Here is a 17,785-nt window from a genome sequence, read left to right on the forward strand (position 1 = left end):
GTGCCAGGATCTGGCAGGGTTCCCGTGCACTCACAGGTCACTGCCACAGAGAGGGCGATTCCATTCTCTCTGTACAGCAGAGGACACCGAAGCAGGAGCAAGGCCAAGGGCACAGCCAAAGCGCTCCCTGTGTCACCAGCACCCCTGAACATGCCCTCAATAACCAGGCACTTGGGGCTTTCAGCCCCAGAAGCCCTACGTGGCTTGATCCCATTCAGCTGCTGCTGCAGAACGCCTCCAGTGCCTGCTGTGGTTTGGAATTTCTCGGCGCAGCAGCGGCGCTGGAAGAGCTGTGGGGAGGTGTGAGGCCAGGCGTGGGAAAGGGAAGCGTGGGGTCAGCTGCCTCTTGGCTGGGAAGCAAATGTCTGTCCAGAGCAGCAGCCAGGGCTCAGGGCTCAGCAGCAGATCACCCGCCTGGAGAAGAGAGGCAACTTCTGCCTTGTCCCTGATTTTGCATTTTGTGAACGTCCATTATTTTTAGCTGGGGGAGAACCACTGCTTCCTACACCCTTGCTGCTCCTAAGAAAGCAGCACCACAGCTTCCAAGATTTCACACCAGGAGAAATCACACAGCCACAGTCCCTGTGTGCCCCCAGTGTGTCTGTCCAGGCTGCTCATGCCAGTGGCTCTCTCCATGGAACAGCCATCCTGGGATTTGCTCAGGAAGGTGTCTGGAGGCCATGGGGCAACCCTCAGCCTGGAAAAACAGAGCTGGAACAGCAGCCCTGACTGCCCAGACATCCTGCTCTTGCCCAATGACACTGATGAAACGAGGTCAAGTGCCCTCTGCGTCACTGCTGTGGGCACTGTCCTGCAGCCTTGTGACATGCCTGCCCAGGGCCAGTTCCAGTTTCAGCAGGAGCAGAGAGGGAATTGGCCAGCAGCCACTGAGCAAACCCCACAGAGCAAACCCCACAGAGCAAACCCCACCTGCAGCCTCAGAACCACCCCTGCCCCCCGCCTAGCCTTCAGCACTGCCAGCAAAGACTCATCCTCTTCGTTCCTTTTCCTTTTTTCTTCCTTTTTCCTCTAAATGCCAGCTTTCTTGTCCTCTCCACCTGCACCTGCAGGGCAGAAAATCTCCCAGCTCACCCAGGCTGGGGCACACGGGACCCCTTGGGTTCAGCACCAGGACACCCTGGGGAGAAGCCACCGGCTCCTGCTCTCACTCAAGCAATGGGACCAAGCCTTGGGTGCACCCATGGAAATCCAGATGTTCATCCCAGGATCATGCCAGAAGCCAGATGTCCCAGGAGTTATCCTGGACCAGCCTGTCTCCCCTGCAGACCCCCAGGCTTTGACACTGCACCCCTGCTGGGGTTCCATGTGCCTCCAGTGCCATGGGATAAGAAGTGGCTGAGCCCCTGGGGAAGGCTCCCCGAGCTGCTGAAGCTGTTCCCAGCACCGGCCGTTAACGTTTACTCTGCCCATAACTGGCACAGGGTGACAAGTGGCCTGTGGTGATAAGGGCTCTGCAAACAGCCAGGCCAGCACCCATGCAGCACGGGGACCTGTCAATGATTAACCCAGCAGCTGCAGGGCACAGCAACAGGCTGGGGACACGGCCATCCACGGGTGTCACTGCACCCAGAGGCAGAGGACACCTGGGGACCCAGAAGGAGCCACGTCCCATGGGATCAGGGTCACACAGGCATCATCAGGCAGAGGGTGATGAGCACGGAATGGGCAGAGTGAGGCCAGCACAGCTCCACACTGGCAACAAACCTCCTGCAGGACATGCAGGTAACACGCCCAATGAATCAGAAGGCAAACGGATAACAAAATCCAGAAGCCATCACCTTCCGGCACAAAAAATTATCCTCTTACTGGAAATGTAGGGACAGATCGGGTCTCTTTAAATCCCCACGCCCAGCCCCGCAGCCTGGAAAGGTTCACATGTTGCCAAGGTGCCTGCCCAAATGGCAGGAACCAAAGGGCCACAGCAGCTCAATCATTAACCTGCCGAGACCCCCGGCCTCGCAGGAATGTGCCAGTCCCCTCTGGAGCTCTGCTCCAAGGTTCACAGGCACTGCTCTGCCCTGGCCACCAGCCCCTGGAGGCTCCAGCTGCTTTCCAGCACAGCTTTCCTCCAGTGCTAAATCCCCCCAAACACCTCTGTCACATGTCCCAGCAGGGGTGGAACACTATGTGCAAGAAGGGAAGTTGAGAAATAGGAAAGCCCAAGTTCCAGGGAGACATTCCCATGCTCAGTAAGCCTGTGAGGTGGTTTGGGGAGCTGTTATTCCCCATGGCTCCTCTTGCCTTTGGAGTACCACTGGTGCTGCAGCAGGACCAGCATGGGCATGGCATGGGATGGGAAGACTGGCAGGGCAACAGCATCTCAGCTTTTACAGCCCCCACACCACTTCTAAAGCTTTTTACATGCACGAAAACAGCTCAGCTTTCATCCCTGGGCTCTGGTAATCCTTGTCACCAATTCAAATGGGCAGAAGGGACAGAGCAATATTTCTGCTATGGGGCTGGGGGTAGGAAAGGAGACCCCCATGTAAGGGGATGCTCTACTGTGCCAGGGAGATGAGCCCTGGCACAGGGCAGGAGTCCATCACACCACAGCCCCCCAGGTCCCCATGCATCAGAGCCACAGTGACCACTCCAAAGGCATTCCATTCCCCACTGCCCTGCTGCCAGCACGCTGCCTGAATTTGGGGATTAAACTCCCACAGACACCAAATGCAAAAGCCCTTCCAAAGTCACAGTGAGGGCAAAGGCAAATCCCAAACTCTGCAACGGGAAAACTGTCTCAGGCTTTTCATGGAGTGATCCCTTGAAGGAAGGAGACTTTGTTCTCTCTACTGGCAGCAATTTACCCTCGGCAGCGCCTGCACCCTTCAGTGCCAGCCAACTTCCAGGCTTGGTCCTTCTGCCCAAAGTCACGCAGCAACCTCAGCATGCCCTCGGGGAAAGGGCGACCTTTCATTCCCCCACTCACTTCAATTGACTTTGAGAACCTTCAAATCTTTTTGAAATTAGTACAAAACCAAAGGGAAGTACTGACGTGCCCTTGGGCACAACCACATTTTGTTCTCTTACGAAACTGAAGCGCTGGCAGCCTGTCCTGTGAACGCAGACCAGGGTTTGGGCATCGGAGGCGATGCAGACAAGGAATTCTCAACGGAATCACGGCTGGATTTATGCAATCAGGCTTTTATCAGAAAAGGATGTCTTGTAGGAAGTGCGAGCACATGGCATCAACGTGAGCTGCTCCTCAGAAGGAGCTTTGATACCTGCTCCATGCTGGAACTTCGTGTTTTGCCACACACAGAAAATACTGACAAGCTTTCAGGATAAGGGTGGGAGCTGATGTTTCCCCTGCAAGAATGGAGGGAGACTGATGGGATGTGAGCTGATCTGTGGCCCCTGCTCCTGTTGGCACACGTGTGCCAAGAGCAGCAAGGGGTGAGTGCACAGCCACCTCCTCAGCTGGGCTTTGGTGAGAACGCAAACAGAAAAAGGCACAGCCATTGATAACAGTTCACGTATGCAAGTGGAAAAGAGTGTGGATTTCTGCCAAAAATTCACAATATGCACTCCAACACCCAGGGACTGTACAAAGGTCTTTAAGTAGAAGAGGCTCTGCTGCCCTCGGCACACGGAGCATTTCAGAACACAAAGCACAAATCCAAACGCACAAAGGGCTGGTGTTTGAGCTCGGCACATCAAAGAGCCCCCGAGGAAGCAGCCTCTCACCTCGGCAGCACGCTTCCCCAGAGCGCTGCTGGGTCACAACGTGACGAATGACACAGGCGCAGCAAACCCACCCGTCCCTACCAGCGACAAAGGGCTCCAAAGGAGCCGACCTGCTGCAAACGTGCCCACGGCCCTGAAAGCCGGGACAGAGCCCAGCCTCCCCCAGTGCAGTGAGAGAGCCTGATCTGGAGTCCCCTGACAGATGGCAAATCCGCGTTTTCCCAGCCACCAGGCTACCTGCACTAATCCCAGGAAAGGAGGTGAGGAGGAGCCCTGGGACAGCGCAGGCGGTCCAAGCCCCGCATCCCTGCTGAGCGCTGCCAGCCGTGCGCGGCTCGGCGCGGCTCGGCGCGGAGCGGAACGCGCTGAGCCCGAGCCCGGCCGCTGCAAAGGCAGCCCCGGACTCTCTCCTCACACACTGCCGTGGCTCGGATAACAGAGGATCCGGTTACTGCACGAGGCTGTCAGGAGCTGCATGCCCGCTCCGAGCTCCTCATCCTCCCCACCTGCAGCAACAGCCACCTCCTCCAGGTGTCCATCCCGACACGGACCCCAGAGCACACGCATCCCACCTGGAGGCGTTCTGGTGCTGCTGGAGGCAGCAGGGCTGAGCAGCGTTCTCTGGAGCCACGGCTGAATCACAGAATCGCATTCGGGTCAGAAAAGCCCGCTGTGACCACCGAGCCCAAGTGTTCCTCCAGCACTGCCAAGGGCACCACCAGCCCATGTCCCCAAGTGCCACAGCTGCACAGGTGTTAAATCCCTCCAGGGACAGTGACTCCACCACTACCTTGGGCAGCCTGTGCCACTGGACAGTCCGTTCAGAGAAAAAAGCATGTTCCTAATAGCCGACTAAAGCTCCCTTGGCACAACTTGATGATCCTAGAGGTCTCTTCCAACCTCATTATTCTGTGATTCTGTGAACTTGAGGCCATTGTACCTCCATCATATCCTGCCTACTTACTCCACTACACACAGAGCTGTGATTTCAAAAAGGGATTCTGCCAGGCGTGTGCACAGCCCAGCCGAGCCAAGGAGCAAAGACAGCAGGTTGCCGGGTGCTTTCTCCCAAAATCCTCTCTGAACTCACTCCCCGCGCCCAGCCGCGGGTTCCCCATTTACCTTCAGGCTGTGCCCGTCCAGCCGCGCTCTCGGGGCACCTGTCGAGGGAGGCGAGCGGGCTCAGGAGGAGACGGAGGGCGCGGGGGACGCCGGTGGCCGGGCCGCCGCGGGCAGCGGGCGGGCTCGGCAGTGCCAGCCGGCGCTGCGGCTGTTGTCGCTGTGAGCAGGTGCGGGACTGTGCCGCGGGGAGCGCCCGGATCCGCCCCATCCCCGGGAATCCATCCCCCATCTCCGAGATCCGCCCCCATCCATCGCCAGCACAGCCCGCCCCGGGATCCGCCCGCCGCCCCCGGGACCGCCCCGCGCCCGCAGCCCCCGGGCCCGGGCTGGAGGTGCGGGGCATCCCCGGTGCCGCATCGGCCGCTGCCGCGACAGAGGAGGGACGTGGAGATGCTCCTGGGACCCCTCTGCCAGGGAGCCGGGCTGGGAGAGCTGGGGGTGTTCACCTGGAGAAGGCTCCAGGGAGAGCTCAGAGCATTGTCCCAGAGCTTGGGACGAGGGATGGAGGGACAGAACAAGGAAGAATGGCTTCTCACTGAAAAAGAGAACAGTTAGGTGGGGTGAAATTCTTCCCTGTGAGGGTCAGGAGGCCCTGGCACGGGTTGCCCAGAGAAGCTGTGGATGCCCCATCCCTGGAAGTGCCCAAGGCCAGGTTGGATGTGACTTTGAGCAACCTGGGAAGTGTTAGTGGAATAGTGGAAGGTGTCCCTCCATAGCAGAGGAGGGAATGAGATGAACTTTAAGGTCTCTTCCCACCCAAACCATTCTATGATTCTGTGCCATATGTGAAACCTGGTGGAACCCCCAACCCACTGGAACCCCAAACCCCATCCATGTCCTGCAGTGCCTCAGGCTCCCGTACCCCCCCAGCTCAGCCATCCCTCTCCCTCCACTCCCAGACTGGCAGCAGCAACTGCAGGGCCTGCAGGATGGGGACACCAACAGCTGCCACCTCCCTGCAGGGCTGAGCACCCACGGGGATCCCTCAGGCTGTTCTCCCCACAAAGAGGAGCCCCAGGACACACCTGGCTGTCCCCAGCTCTCCCTGTGGGTCAGACCCAGCAGATGGAACAGCTGGGGTGGAAGCCACAGCAAGGCATTGAGAGGAGCAGTGGGGCTGCTTGCAGGGACTTGTGTCCCCAAAAATCCCCTTGCACTGCTTTGTACTTGCTATTTCAACAGCACAGAGTGAGGAGAACCTTCTTCACGGCACACACACCTCACAGCCTGGCTCTGGACCACACACTCCTGTCACACCAGAGGGGCACAGCCGCAGGTGATTTGCAAGAAAGAAAACTGGTGCTTAAAAAGGACTTGAAGGATGAAATTTTTGTGAGTAATGAGAGGTGAAAGGGCTGGAGGTGAGGAAGCACCAGCCCGATCATGGAGGGAGAGGCAGAGGGTGAGATGGAGGCAGACAGCAATCTGGGATGGGATGACCAGAAAAGCAGGAGAGAGACCAGGTATGTTGCAGGGATGCCAGAAACCACCTTTCCTCTGGAAATCATTGCTTGGAGGGATGCCCAAGCTCTCAACACGGGAGAATCAAGTTAAAAAACAGGATTTTTCCCCATTGTTTTCATAGTCTGAGAGGCACATCTTCCTTCCTTCCTTCCCAAGCTCCTGACTCTCCTCCCACCAACCTCTGCCCCGCTGCAGCCCCCCTGCCCTGGCTCTCCCCACCGAGGGAAGGGACTCCAGCACAGGCTGCTCAATGCGGCTCTTGTTGGCTACAAAGTCCTCCCGCAGCTTTGTGCGTGAGAGCCCCTCGCCAGCTGGACCCGAGGGGCGGGCAGGGGGTGGCAGGGGGTGGCAGCAGGCAGCCGGTGCCCCGCGGGGTCAGCCCCAGCGAAGGGAGAAGCTGTTCATCTGGGGGGATCACTGGAAGGTCATTTAGGCTGTGAGCACCCGCGGGCAGAGGAGGGGTCAGGAGGATTGGGGTGTCAGGACCCAGCCGAGCCTTGACCCCCACAAGTCCCGACCCCACCAGAGTCCGGCTCCCCGGCTCATGGGGAGGGGACAAAAAGGGACAGAGGGCGAGCAGAGCCTCTGGAAACACGATGGGTGCAGAGCCCTGGAGCGCTGACTGACCCCCAAAGCCAGCGCCCCAGGGGACAGCCGGGATGGTTTTGTCACCAGGGCGGTCCCAGCGCGGTGACTGCCACTGGAAAAGCGCCGGGCTCAGAGGTTTCGGGCATTTTTCTGCTCGTTCCTTGCGTGAGGCAGGAACAAGGGCGGGTGTGGAGGCAGAGAGCAGGAAATCTCGCGGAGATGCTGAGCTGGTCCCAAAGCGCGACCCCCGCCCGGCCCCGCGGGACACGGCTCCCTCCGCTGCCCCGGCACATGAAACCCCCGGAAGGGTCACGGCAGAAAACGGCGGAAAGAGGCAAAAAACTATTCCGAATCCACGGGAAAAGCGCCTTTGCTCCAGCTGGGAACCCCCCGCAGAAGGGGAACCCACGCACCCCCCGGACACATCCTGCAGCAGCACACCGCGGCCTTTTCACTGCTGCTCTTTTCCAGCAACACGAATAAATGGGGGGAAAAAAGGTTACAGTTTTCTTTCATATAAATACAAACAGACCCCAGAATCTCCCACAGGCAATGGGGTCTGAGGCATGTGTGTCACACCCAGCTGCCAGGGGACTCGTGCCCTGCTAATGCATTATCCATGGCTCCTGTTTTTCCACTGCTGTGGAGGGAGAACAGGAGAAACTCTTGTTATTTTCACATGAAGGGTGCCACCCCCTGGCAGAGCTGGCCCAGCCTCTACTGGCACCCTTGCCCACCTTGGGATGCCCCATTTATTTCTGTCCAGCTGCCCTAGTGCAGAACACTTGTTGGCTTTTCCCAATCCCCAGCTCTAAAAGCATCACCCAGGTGCTTCCACTGCAGCCCTTTCAACCACAGAGTACTCAGCAAATGCCAGAAGGAGCCCCGGGCCCACATGGCATCCCTAACACCCCTGGAAACAGGGAATCTGCAGCACTGAGAGCCCAGAAAGCACCTTTGCCCATCCACCTGGAGCTTCCAGGACCACAGGGATGTTTCAGCACTGGCCTCACACCAGCAGGAAGGGAGCAAACCAGCTCCAGCCAAGAGGAGAAGGATGGCTTCAATGTCCTTCATGAGAGGAAAATCAGGGGAAAGAAGTCGACTGGCACACCCGAAATGGCAGCTGGAGCCGTGCTGCCAGCTGCATGAACACAGCAGGCGGGATCTCAGCAGTGCCGAATTCCCCAGCTTCCAAAGGAGGAGGGAGGAAAAGAGAAGCTCAGAGACACACACAACAGCATCATTCATGGAGCTGGGTTTGTGCAACAAGGGTCCTGTGTCTGGCTTGGAGCTCCGGGCAATTAAAAGAGCAGCCACAGATCTAGGAGAAACAGCAGGAATTTATCCGAGGAATCCAGATTATGTGGCCACTGCTGAAGCCAAGCAGAAAGCCCCCAGCTCCTGGAAGGCAAAACGCTGGCAAGTGATGAGCAACCAGCTCCATTATCCAGCTGTTCCTGCCTCAACCACCCGGTCAGAGCCTCCTCTCACCACATCGGGGATGGGGGGATTCCTGCTGCTGCTCCTGCCTCCAGACAGGCCCCCCAAGGGGAGGGTGAGGGCCCCGTCCCCAGCCCACACATGGGCCTGGCTGCACGGGCAGGGGTACGAGGGCTCGGTGCTGCAGGGCTGCTCGGGGGCACAGGGCAAGCCAAGTGGTCCCAAAGAGAAGGGCAGCACTTTGCAAGTCTAAGAACGTGGTTTTCCATTCTGGTCCATCCTTGGAAGCATGCACAGGCTTACCAGCACATGGGAAAAGAGACAGGATGCTGAGCAATCTTGTGAAAGGAGCAACCACAAACACTCCAGGAGACCCCAGAGAGGATCTGTGCTCCCTGCTGTCCTATGGATGATCCCAGAACAATCTCCTGTCCCCTGCAGGCAATCCTGTCCCCCCTGATCCATGGGGCAAACAGCCCCTGGCTACAACGTGCCACATGTGCCAGCTCTGAGCCAGGCAATGTCACTGGCATGGGGTCTGGCAGTGGGAGAACTTTAGAGAACTGCACTTCCCCCTTACGTACAACAAATTAAGCCTTTCTTCTCATCCCTGAGGAATAACCCCTGTCCACCCAGCGTGTTTTGGGCCATTCCTGGAGGGATCATTTATCAGCAGAAAGAATGAGTCTCTAGGTGTGAGGTGGAATTGTTCACTAAGCATCACAGCCGACGGAGAAACCAGGCAGCAGCAGTTCCTCCTTCACACAACCCAAAATAAATGGCTTTCAAGATCATTACCCACACCCTGTTATCACAGGCATCTTTACAAGCCACATCAAACCAGTTTCAGCACTGGAGTTCCAAATGAACAAAAACTCCTCAAGCATTTTTACAGCCTTGACAAGATGACTGATACACGCATCATTAAAACATTATCAAATACAAAATAATGCTCTTTCTTTGATGAAAAGTGGAAGCTCTTTTCACCTGACCGACCACCGGGCGGATGATTTGCTTTACCAGCCGGCTCAGAAAAGTCCTCGCTTTGGCTTTGGCATCACTCAGACACGACAGACAGCCGGGCACGGCTCCGAACACCACCAAAATCGCTCTGGTTTGGAGGGAAAGCAGAACCCGAGCCCTTCAGCCGCATCGCATCCCCTGTCCGCGCTCTGCCCTTTGCATCCACCGCACGGACACGCACCGAGCCCGCTCTGCGCCAGCCCCGGGGAACAAAGGCGACATCCCCGCTGCCGGCGCTGCCCCGCACCGGGCCGGGCCCGCACTCACCTGCCCGCCCGCGCCGCCTCCCCGCACGGAGCCGCGGCCCCAGCGAGCGCCCGGAGCCCCGGCGCGGAGCCGCGACCCCGGCCCGCCGACCCATCGCTGCTCCTCCCCCGCCGGGATGCCGGCACGGGAGCGGGGCCGCTCCCGGGGAACGCCCGCTCCCCGTCCGCCCGTTCCCCGCAGCCCCGGCGGAGCCTCCGCGCCCGCGCCCCCGGCCGGGGAAGCCGCTCGGCCCGGCGGCCCCGCAGCATCCCCGGGGCGCGTCACCCGGGACTGCCGGGCATCACCGGGGCCCAGGTGAAGGTGATGCCGAGCCCCGCGCTCCCAAAAACGGAGTCACCTCCGCCCGCTGCCACCCCGCGCCCGGGCGCGCTCGCTGCCGCCTCCGCTGCCGGGGGCCGGCCGATGTTCAAAGCCCTGCAGACGCGCCGGGCAGGGCTCAGGGGCTCTTCATTAAGAAAAGAAGGAATTAACGTGATCAGACTGGCCTGCCAACACCTCACACTGCTTTTTCCCCATCTGACCTCTTGGGCTTTGAAAACAAACTCCTGTGAGCACCACACAGCGCCAGGAGGCCCCCACAGCCCCATGCCTGCTCCCTTTGTACCAGCTCTGCCCAGGAGGACTGAGGGGCCACTTCGGGCACAAGGATTACCTTCCTGTGCATGTTAAGGCAGTTTGCATGTCAAAGTTCTGACCAAAGAAAAACCATTGCCCAGCCAAACCTTTCCACCACTTTTCAGTGTATTTTCTCATTATAATTTCAGTGAAATGACCACACTCGGAACTTCCCTCTTGCTCCTTTCAGTCTCATGCAAACCACCCAAAAATGCAGATAGAAATGTACTTTCCTGCCTACAGTTACTTTTCCAGTCAGTCTCAATGTCTCCTTGCTGCCATGGAAAAAACTTGGCGACGTTCCGGGCACAAGGTGGCTAAAGGGGCTTTTCCCCAGCTCATTCCCTGCACTTCCCACATGCTCTGAAGCTCACCAGCACAGAAAAACCTTCTCTCTAAGCCAGGCTCTTCCTTTCTGGCCTTCAAAGAAAATCCCCCAACCTGTGAGCGGATCCTGCTGTCCAGAGGGGGGAATCTGTATTTTGTTAGCTACAGGAAACGGGAAAACTTCCAGCCCTGGAATTAAAGCCCAGAAGGAAGGAGCTGAGCTGGGGGAGGGGTCTCTGTCACTGCAGCAGTCATCAGGGGGTCAGAGCTACACCAATTTTGCAGGCAGAGGGACACAAGAATGAGAACTGGTGATTCACCAGCCAAGCCTGAACCCAGGATGGCGGGGAAGAGGAAGAGGAAGGAGCACAGAATCCCCTCATCACATGTCCCACCAAAGCCACAAATAATCACATTCGGTTCAGCTTTTCTACTTCCCAGTGCTCTGACCCACACCCAACCCCATGACTGCCTTTTCCACCATGTAAGAGCAGCAGTTTCTCAACGGGTTCCAGAAGTGCCCAGAATGGGTCCCTGCTGCCACGTCCAGCATCCCACTCACTCCATGGGTCCCCCTGATCTCCCTGGCTCTGGTGACACAGCCAGAGCTTGGCCCCAGTGCCAAGAGCAGCAGCACTGGCCCCTGCATGCCCACACATCCCAGGACAGTGCCCTGCCAGCCCCAGCCCCTCTCCCTTCCAACACATTCGTGACAAAACCAGATCCCAGTCTCTGCTTCTGCCCCAAACCCGGGGAATCACAGTCAGGGGCTCAGGTCAGGTGAGGAACGGGGGCCTCAGGCCACAAACCCACCAAGTCAGCACAGGAGATTTTTGTGTGAGGAGAGAAGAGCAGCTCAGCTGTGACAACACATCAACAACAGCTAAATTTAGTAGGTTATTTTCGGTGATCCAGATGCTGAGTAAATACAACCTTATTATTTCATGCAGGGGCAAAAGTTCAGCCGAGTCCCTTGTGCTGCTTTTCCCTGTTAGTTCACCACATCCAGCTGTAGGAGCCCACCCTGAAATGCTGCAATGTCACCACTGTCTGGCTGTGCTGGCAGGAGCCACCAGCTCCCTCCCTGTCCTTTAGCAGCAAGAGGAGCCAGTGCTCCATGACATGGGCAGGGCACCTCCCGATCCCTTTTGGAGGGGTCTGGTGCTGCTGTTGGTAGGAATTTTTTTATTCTTAGGATGCAGTTCTCAGGTGCTTGGCCAGGCTGTGAGCCTTTCCTTTCTTCAAGCTTTTCCTTTCTGCTCAGTCCAGAACAATACATGGGAAGTGAATGCTGGAGAGGAAACAGAGGGTTAGGAAATCCATGGAAACATGACCCAGCTGGGATTGTTCCAGTGGTTCAGTCTGGGGCTGTGCAGGGGCTCTGTGTCCCACACAGCTGAGAGGACTGCCGGGTGGGCCAGGGAGGGCTTTGATGTGGGGCAGGGCAGCAGGAGGGACAGCAGGGACACAGGAGTCCCCATGTGCCCCACTGCTGAAACATCACCTCCAAGAAGGCAGATGAAATCCAAGTTGTTTTCCACCATCACTGCTGCAGGAGCTGCCATGGCATACGCAGGTATTTGGATGCTGGGGGGAGCCACAGTGACCTGATCCAGCCCGTGTTCAGGGAAGGGGATGTGGCTGCACAACCACAGCTCCAAACAGGGGCTGGGAGTGGGTCTGCCCTTGCCTGGAAAGCAGCTCAGGGAGTTTGCCACGAGAGCAGCAGTGCTGAAGGGGGAAAGTCAGAGGCAAGCTCTGGGAATTGATGGAAGAGACACTTTGCCAAGAGCTGCTGGGATAAAGCAGAACCATCTCCTCCCTGCCTCGTGCCACAGTGTGGGGAGCTGAGGTCCTTGTGCCACCCATCCGAGGAGACTGAAATTCATCATAAGGGAAGAGAATGGTGTCCCCCAAGCCCACAGCCTGAATGCCCCCTTTGTCTGAGCATCTTCTGGGGACAATGAGTGAGGAGGACATCAGGCACCTGCCCTGGCCCCTCCCCAGTGGAGGGGACAACCCTGCTGCAGGCTTGCTCCTGTCCAGTAATCCATGGGAAAGGGAGAACTCCAGCCTGCCCCAGGCACTGTGCTGCTGCAGGTCACAGTGACACCAGGAGCACTACATCACATCAAGTCCCAGGTGACAAATCCCACAGTGAGAAACTCTGCAGCTGCTCAGGACACGAGGCTCCTGCTTAGGACACGAGGCTCCTGCCACTCCTGCCCCCAGAGCCCGTGGCCACCCAGCATCCCTCCAGCAGCCAGAGCTGGGACAGGGACTTGTGACAGGCAGGTGTCAGCTGGGGTCATGTCAGTGTCATTGAGCCTTCATCAGTGCAGACCTGGATTCTACAGGCAGTTTGAACCAAGGGAAAAAAAAACCTATAAATGTTCTTTGCCCCAAAATCCCAGTCACAGTGTGATCCACAGGAGCCTTCCCTGCCCCTTCCCTTCCACTGGGCTCTTTAACTCTTGACTTTTCTGTTCTTAATCTCTCCCGTGCAAGGGCCAGAGACCACCCAAGATACCTCTGGGGCTCTCTCACAAAGCACCTTTTGTTACCCAGAGCTCTCCTGTGCTCTGGGCTCTCACCAGCCAGACTCAGAGCTCACTTCACCCTTACGTGCATGAAAACAAGAGGCCCTCAGTGCATCACCCTTCAGGCAGGGAACTGCCTGGAGATCCCCAGGCATATCCCACAGGCTCCCTGCACGGTGGGCTTCCCTTTTCATGGTGCCAGGGCTCCAGCCAGCAGTGTGGGCAGCCCCACTGCCCCCAGCTCTGACACCAGAGCCACCATCCACAGGGTGTTCCTGAGCCCTGTGCCCAAAGCACCAGAGCCACCCCGGCTCCAGGTCTCTCCACTTCCAGAGCCACCAGAGCCATAGCCATGGGACACCCTGTGTAGGACAGGACAGGTTTGACTCTGTGTCACTGCACAAACATCCCTGTGGGATGATGAAAGGCAGAGCCTCTGCTCCCCTGCCACAGCCCCATCCCTTCCCTGCTTCCTGATCCTATTGGCACACATATCCTCCCCCTCCTCCTCCTCCTCCTGTCCCAAAGACCACCACCAGCCTCCCCAGCACCCACAAACCCCTCATGGAGGGGCAGCCCCAAGCCCAGGCTGTGCCCCCACCTTGGCAGAGGTCTGATCAGGGCAGCAGCAGCCGTGCACAATCACTGTGGATCAGCCTGCAGCTGCACTGCCAGCCCCTCCTGCCCCACAGTCATGGCTGAGACACTCCAGTCACACGAAGCTGGGGGGCTCTGAGCCAGGGGTGCCCTCCCTGCCCGTGGCACTGCAGTGCCAAGGCTCTGGAGCTCCCCATGGCATTATCTGCTAAGCACAAAGCTGCTTGCCACAAAGACAAGAGGACTTGAAAAGGAACCAAGGTCCCTTTGTAAATATATTCTCTTGAAAATAACATCTCTAGGGGAAAATCGCACTGCTGGCAGAAGAACCCAGCAAGGAGACATTCCTCCTCCCATGATCCCTGCTCACCTGCCCTTCTTTAACAGCAAGGGCACTCCTGCCCCAAAAATTATTGCTGCAGCTTACCTGCATCTTTTTTATCTTCTAACAAGGTGAATTTCTGTGAAAAGAAAGAAAAAAAAAACCAGAAATATTGAAATATTTTTAAAATAATTTTGATTCTCACATTTGCAGAATACTGCCCCTCACATCTGCGCTTGGTCCCTGCTCCAGCCTCCCCTGTGCCCAGAAGTGACCTGAGACCAGCAGAGCTGCTCCAGCCACAGGACAAGCAGGGCCTGGCAAAGGCTTCTCCCAAGGGCATCAGCCCCACTGGTTTTAAAACACCATCACCACCCCAGGGGCCCTGAGCACTGGGCAAAGGTTGTGTGCCCAGCACAGCCACCAGCCCGGCTTCCGAGGGAAGCCACGAGAAATGGGATCCACAGCAGTGCTTTGCAGAGGTGCAGGAGCAGCAGAAGGTGCCCAGAGCCCAGGGGGATCCCCAGTCCCTCTCTGGGTGCAGACTGAGCCCCTGGAGGGGCCAGAGGTGCCGGCGGGATCAGCGCAGGAATGCGCCGCGGAGCGAGCCCGGCTTTCCCACGCAGCCCCAGGACCCCTCTTCCTGCCGGGCAGCAGGGCTGAGCACGGCCCAGGGAAGACAGGCTTAACCATGTCCCTGCTGCTGTGCTTCCCGCAGCCCCGCCTGCCCGAGGGGTGCCATCACCAGGGCTGGAGTCACCGCTGGAGCTCACAGCACGTCCCTGTCCCCAGGGGAGGTCACACAGCTCCTCTGGGAGCCTTTGGTATTGCCCAATCTGCTCCAACACCTTCCTTTTCCCATGAAATCTTCCACCAGCCATGGATCCACCTCATTTTAGCCTGGAAAGCTTTAATCCCGCAGACAGAGCCCAGCACGTTTCTCCCTGTTCAAGAAATTCCTCAGCAAGGAAGGTGAGAATTCCTCGCCTGTTGGTGGTGAGCAGCTGAGCAGCACTGGCATGGGGAGGAGAGTGGGTCCAGGCTGCAGCAGAAGGCTCAGCCCTACAGGAGGCCACTGGTGTCCATGGAAGGCCACCAGGAGGGTGGTGCCCTGGCCAGCTGGGCCACCAGACCCCACGTTGGGCCAGAGATGAGCTGAAGGCCATGGACTGCTGGGTGCTTCCAAGGAGGCTGAAACCCGTGGGCACCAGAGTCTGTGCGGGCCAGGCTGGAGCCATCCCAAGCTGCAGCTGTGCCAGTGGCCATGCAGGACCCCGTGTCCCTGCCTGTGCCACCACCAGTATGATGGCAATGCCAACAGCAGCACTCAGGGACAAGCAGGGTTAATGAGGACAGCTAAGCTCTCCAGAGACAACAGGGACGAGACAGCAGGGACAAGACAGCCACTAATATTACCAATGAATTTCACAAATGTCATTTTTAGACTCAACTATTTTAAGCATTGCACTGAAAGCCCGGGGGGACAGTGTGCATTCCACATTCATTTCTCCACAGCAGATCCACTCACCCAGCACAGCCCGGTGTACAGCACTGTTTGAAAAAGGGATTTTACCACTTTTCCCAACCTGAAACTCCTGAAATTCATGTTAACTATAACTCCACAACCTCCCCAGCCCACCTCCCACCATACTGCATAGGCTGGGACATAATAAACTGACAGTGATCAGGAGCAGGCAGGGAGAGTCGTTTGTTATTAAGGTGACAGATGAAAAATTAAACCCTAAAGAAAAATCTCAGATGTCTCACCATGAGAACTGCTGCTGCAGGAAATGAAAAACTGGGGGCCCTTGGCATTGCTGCTCCTTTGTCATCTTGCTCACAGCTGCCCTGACCCTCCAGCTCGGCCGTGGCTCCACAGCCACGCCACGGGTGACCTGAGCCTCTGGGTTGGGAAGGATTTCCCAGCCCGGCCACAGCACGCAGGGAGGTACAGCAGGACTGTCCTGGCTTGTGCTGACCACCCCGGGGGGCTGAGGGTGTGCACACACACACAAAAACATAAACACACACACACACACACACACACACACACACACACACACACACAGAGCCCAGCTGGCCGGGAACAGCCCCGCTGCCGGGACACGGTGACCCAGGAAAGGGCAGCGGGCGAGCCCAGGACGCCGGGACCAGAGCACCTACACATGGCCCAGCCAAAATTAAAACCCCTCACGTGCAGAGGGGCACGACACCCCCCCAGAGCAGCACGGACCCCGTCAAGCCGAGCCCCGCCGGGGACGCGTCCCCAGCGCCCCTTGCAGAGGCTTCTCCAAACCCGAGCGTGCCAGGGACGGACGCGGTGGGGCAGCGCTCGCTTACCTTGGCTCTTTTGAAGCAAGCCCAGAAGAAATCCAGCAATGGCATGGTGTGCCGGGGGGCCCGGCAGACCCCCCTAGAGCGCGGTGCTGCCGCCGGCAGCGGGGAGAGCCCCCCGCGGCACCGCCATGGCAGCGCGGCAGCGGCCGGAGCCGAGCGGAGCCGAGCCGAGCGCAGGGAGGGAGGAGCGGCAGGCAGCGGCGGAGGCGGGCCAGCCTTCAAACCCTGCACCGTTATTCAGTTGGTCGGGAACGGGCTTGGACGCGATTGAAATTCCCTGAAGATTGCGAGTTTTAAACAGCTCCAGGCTTTCCTTCCTGCCTAGAACGCACCGAGCTGCTCCCATTCCCAGGCAGTGGGATGAACGAAACTCCAGAGGGGGACAAGCGGGATTTTGGCTGTCAAAGGCACATGCAGGATGCTAGAAACCCAAACCCTAGATGGTTCCGATTGTCATTCCGGTCCTGCCCGAGCTGGCTGGCAGCTCCCGGAGCTCTCCTCTGCAGGCACAAGGTGTACCCAGCCCTGGTGCCATCCCTGGGTGCTCGGGTGCTGCTGGCCTCACCACGAGCACAGCAGAGCAGGGTCACCCAGGGCCAGCCTGCTGGTGGGGTCCCAGTGGGGCAAACAACACAGGGTAATTCCCCCAGCCATCAAATATGTCTGAGCTCTTCTCTCCAGCTATTCACAGTTCCTTATCTGCCTTCTGCAAATATCATTGTTCACAAGCCCCACAATAAAAGGTCACAAACATTTGTGCCAGCCTCCCACTTGCAGCCCCATGGGCCAGGATGCTTCCTGCAGGCACAGCAGAACACCCCACAAACTGGTGATTTGTGTCAGCAGTTCAGATGGAACAAGGGCAAGCAGATCCACAGTGATGCCTGGGCTCGACCCTGCTCCCACAGGGACCCTTGGTGGCTGTCACCCACCCTAGACTGGCATCAGGCTCTCAAATGACATCGCTCCTACCCACTGCCCATCTCGGGCTGGTGTCAGCTCCACTCCGACAGGACCTGCAGGCAGGAACCCGAGCCAGGGCACAATGGCTCTGCTCAGGATATGTCTGTACCCAACCCCCAGCAGCTGGTGCCTGTGGCAGCTGTGTCCAGTGCCACGTGTCAGGGCAGGCCAGGACAGGGTGCTGGGACCCCAAAGCGTAAGGATAAAGGAGAAAAGGCAAGCACAAAAAGCACAGAAGCCCACGGCACAGCAGAGCTGGAGCAGATATACCTGCCTGGGTAGGATGGCATGAGGCACTGCCTGAGCAGACCTGGGCAGCACCAGGGCCCTGGATTGGCAGCAGTGCCCTGGTGGCACGGGCACAGCTCTGCCCTGGCCCGGGCAGCCGCTCACAGGCAGCATCAGTCCCGGCGCCGGCTCCAGCTGCCTCCTTCCATCTCCCCCTCACTCATTCCTCCGCGGGCTCTGG

The 17,785-nt window shown here is 58.2% G+C and overlaps 1 protein-coding gene across 1 annotated transcript in view; it reads right to left on the reverse strand.

The window, feature by feature from the left end:
- STARD8 (StAR related lipid transfer domain containing 8) overlaps positions 1-16,493 on the reverse strand; it is a 39,438-nt gene extending 22,945 nt beyond the window's left edge. Inside the window, exons 1-2 of the mRNA XM_021548421.2 lie at positions 16,357-16,493; positions 14,122-14,155 (exon numbers count right to left, since the gene is read on the reverse strand). Of these exons, the coding sequence (XP_021404096.2) occupies positions 14,122-14,155; positions 16,357-16,401 (79 nt within the window). The 5' untranslated portion in view covers positions 16,402-16,493. The remainder of the gene's footprint in view (positions 1-14,121; positions 14,156-16,356) is intronic.
- Between the last annotated feature and the right edge of the window lie 1,292 nt (positions 16,494-17,785).

This window comes from Lonchura striata, chromosome 14 (assembly GCF_046129695.1).
Source record: "Lonchura striata isolate bLonStr1 chromosome 14, bLonStr1.mat, whole genome shotgun sequence".
NCBI classification, from domain to species: domain Eukaryota; kingdom Metazoa; phylum Chordata; class Aves; order Passeriformes; family Estrildidae; genus Lonchura; species Lonchura striata.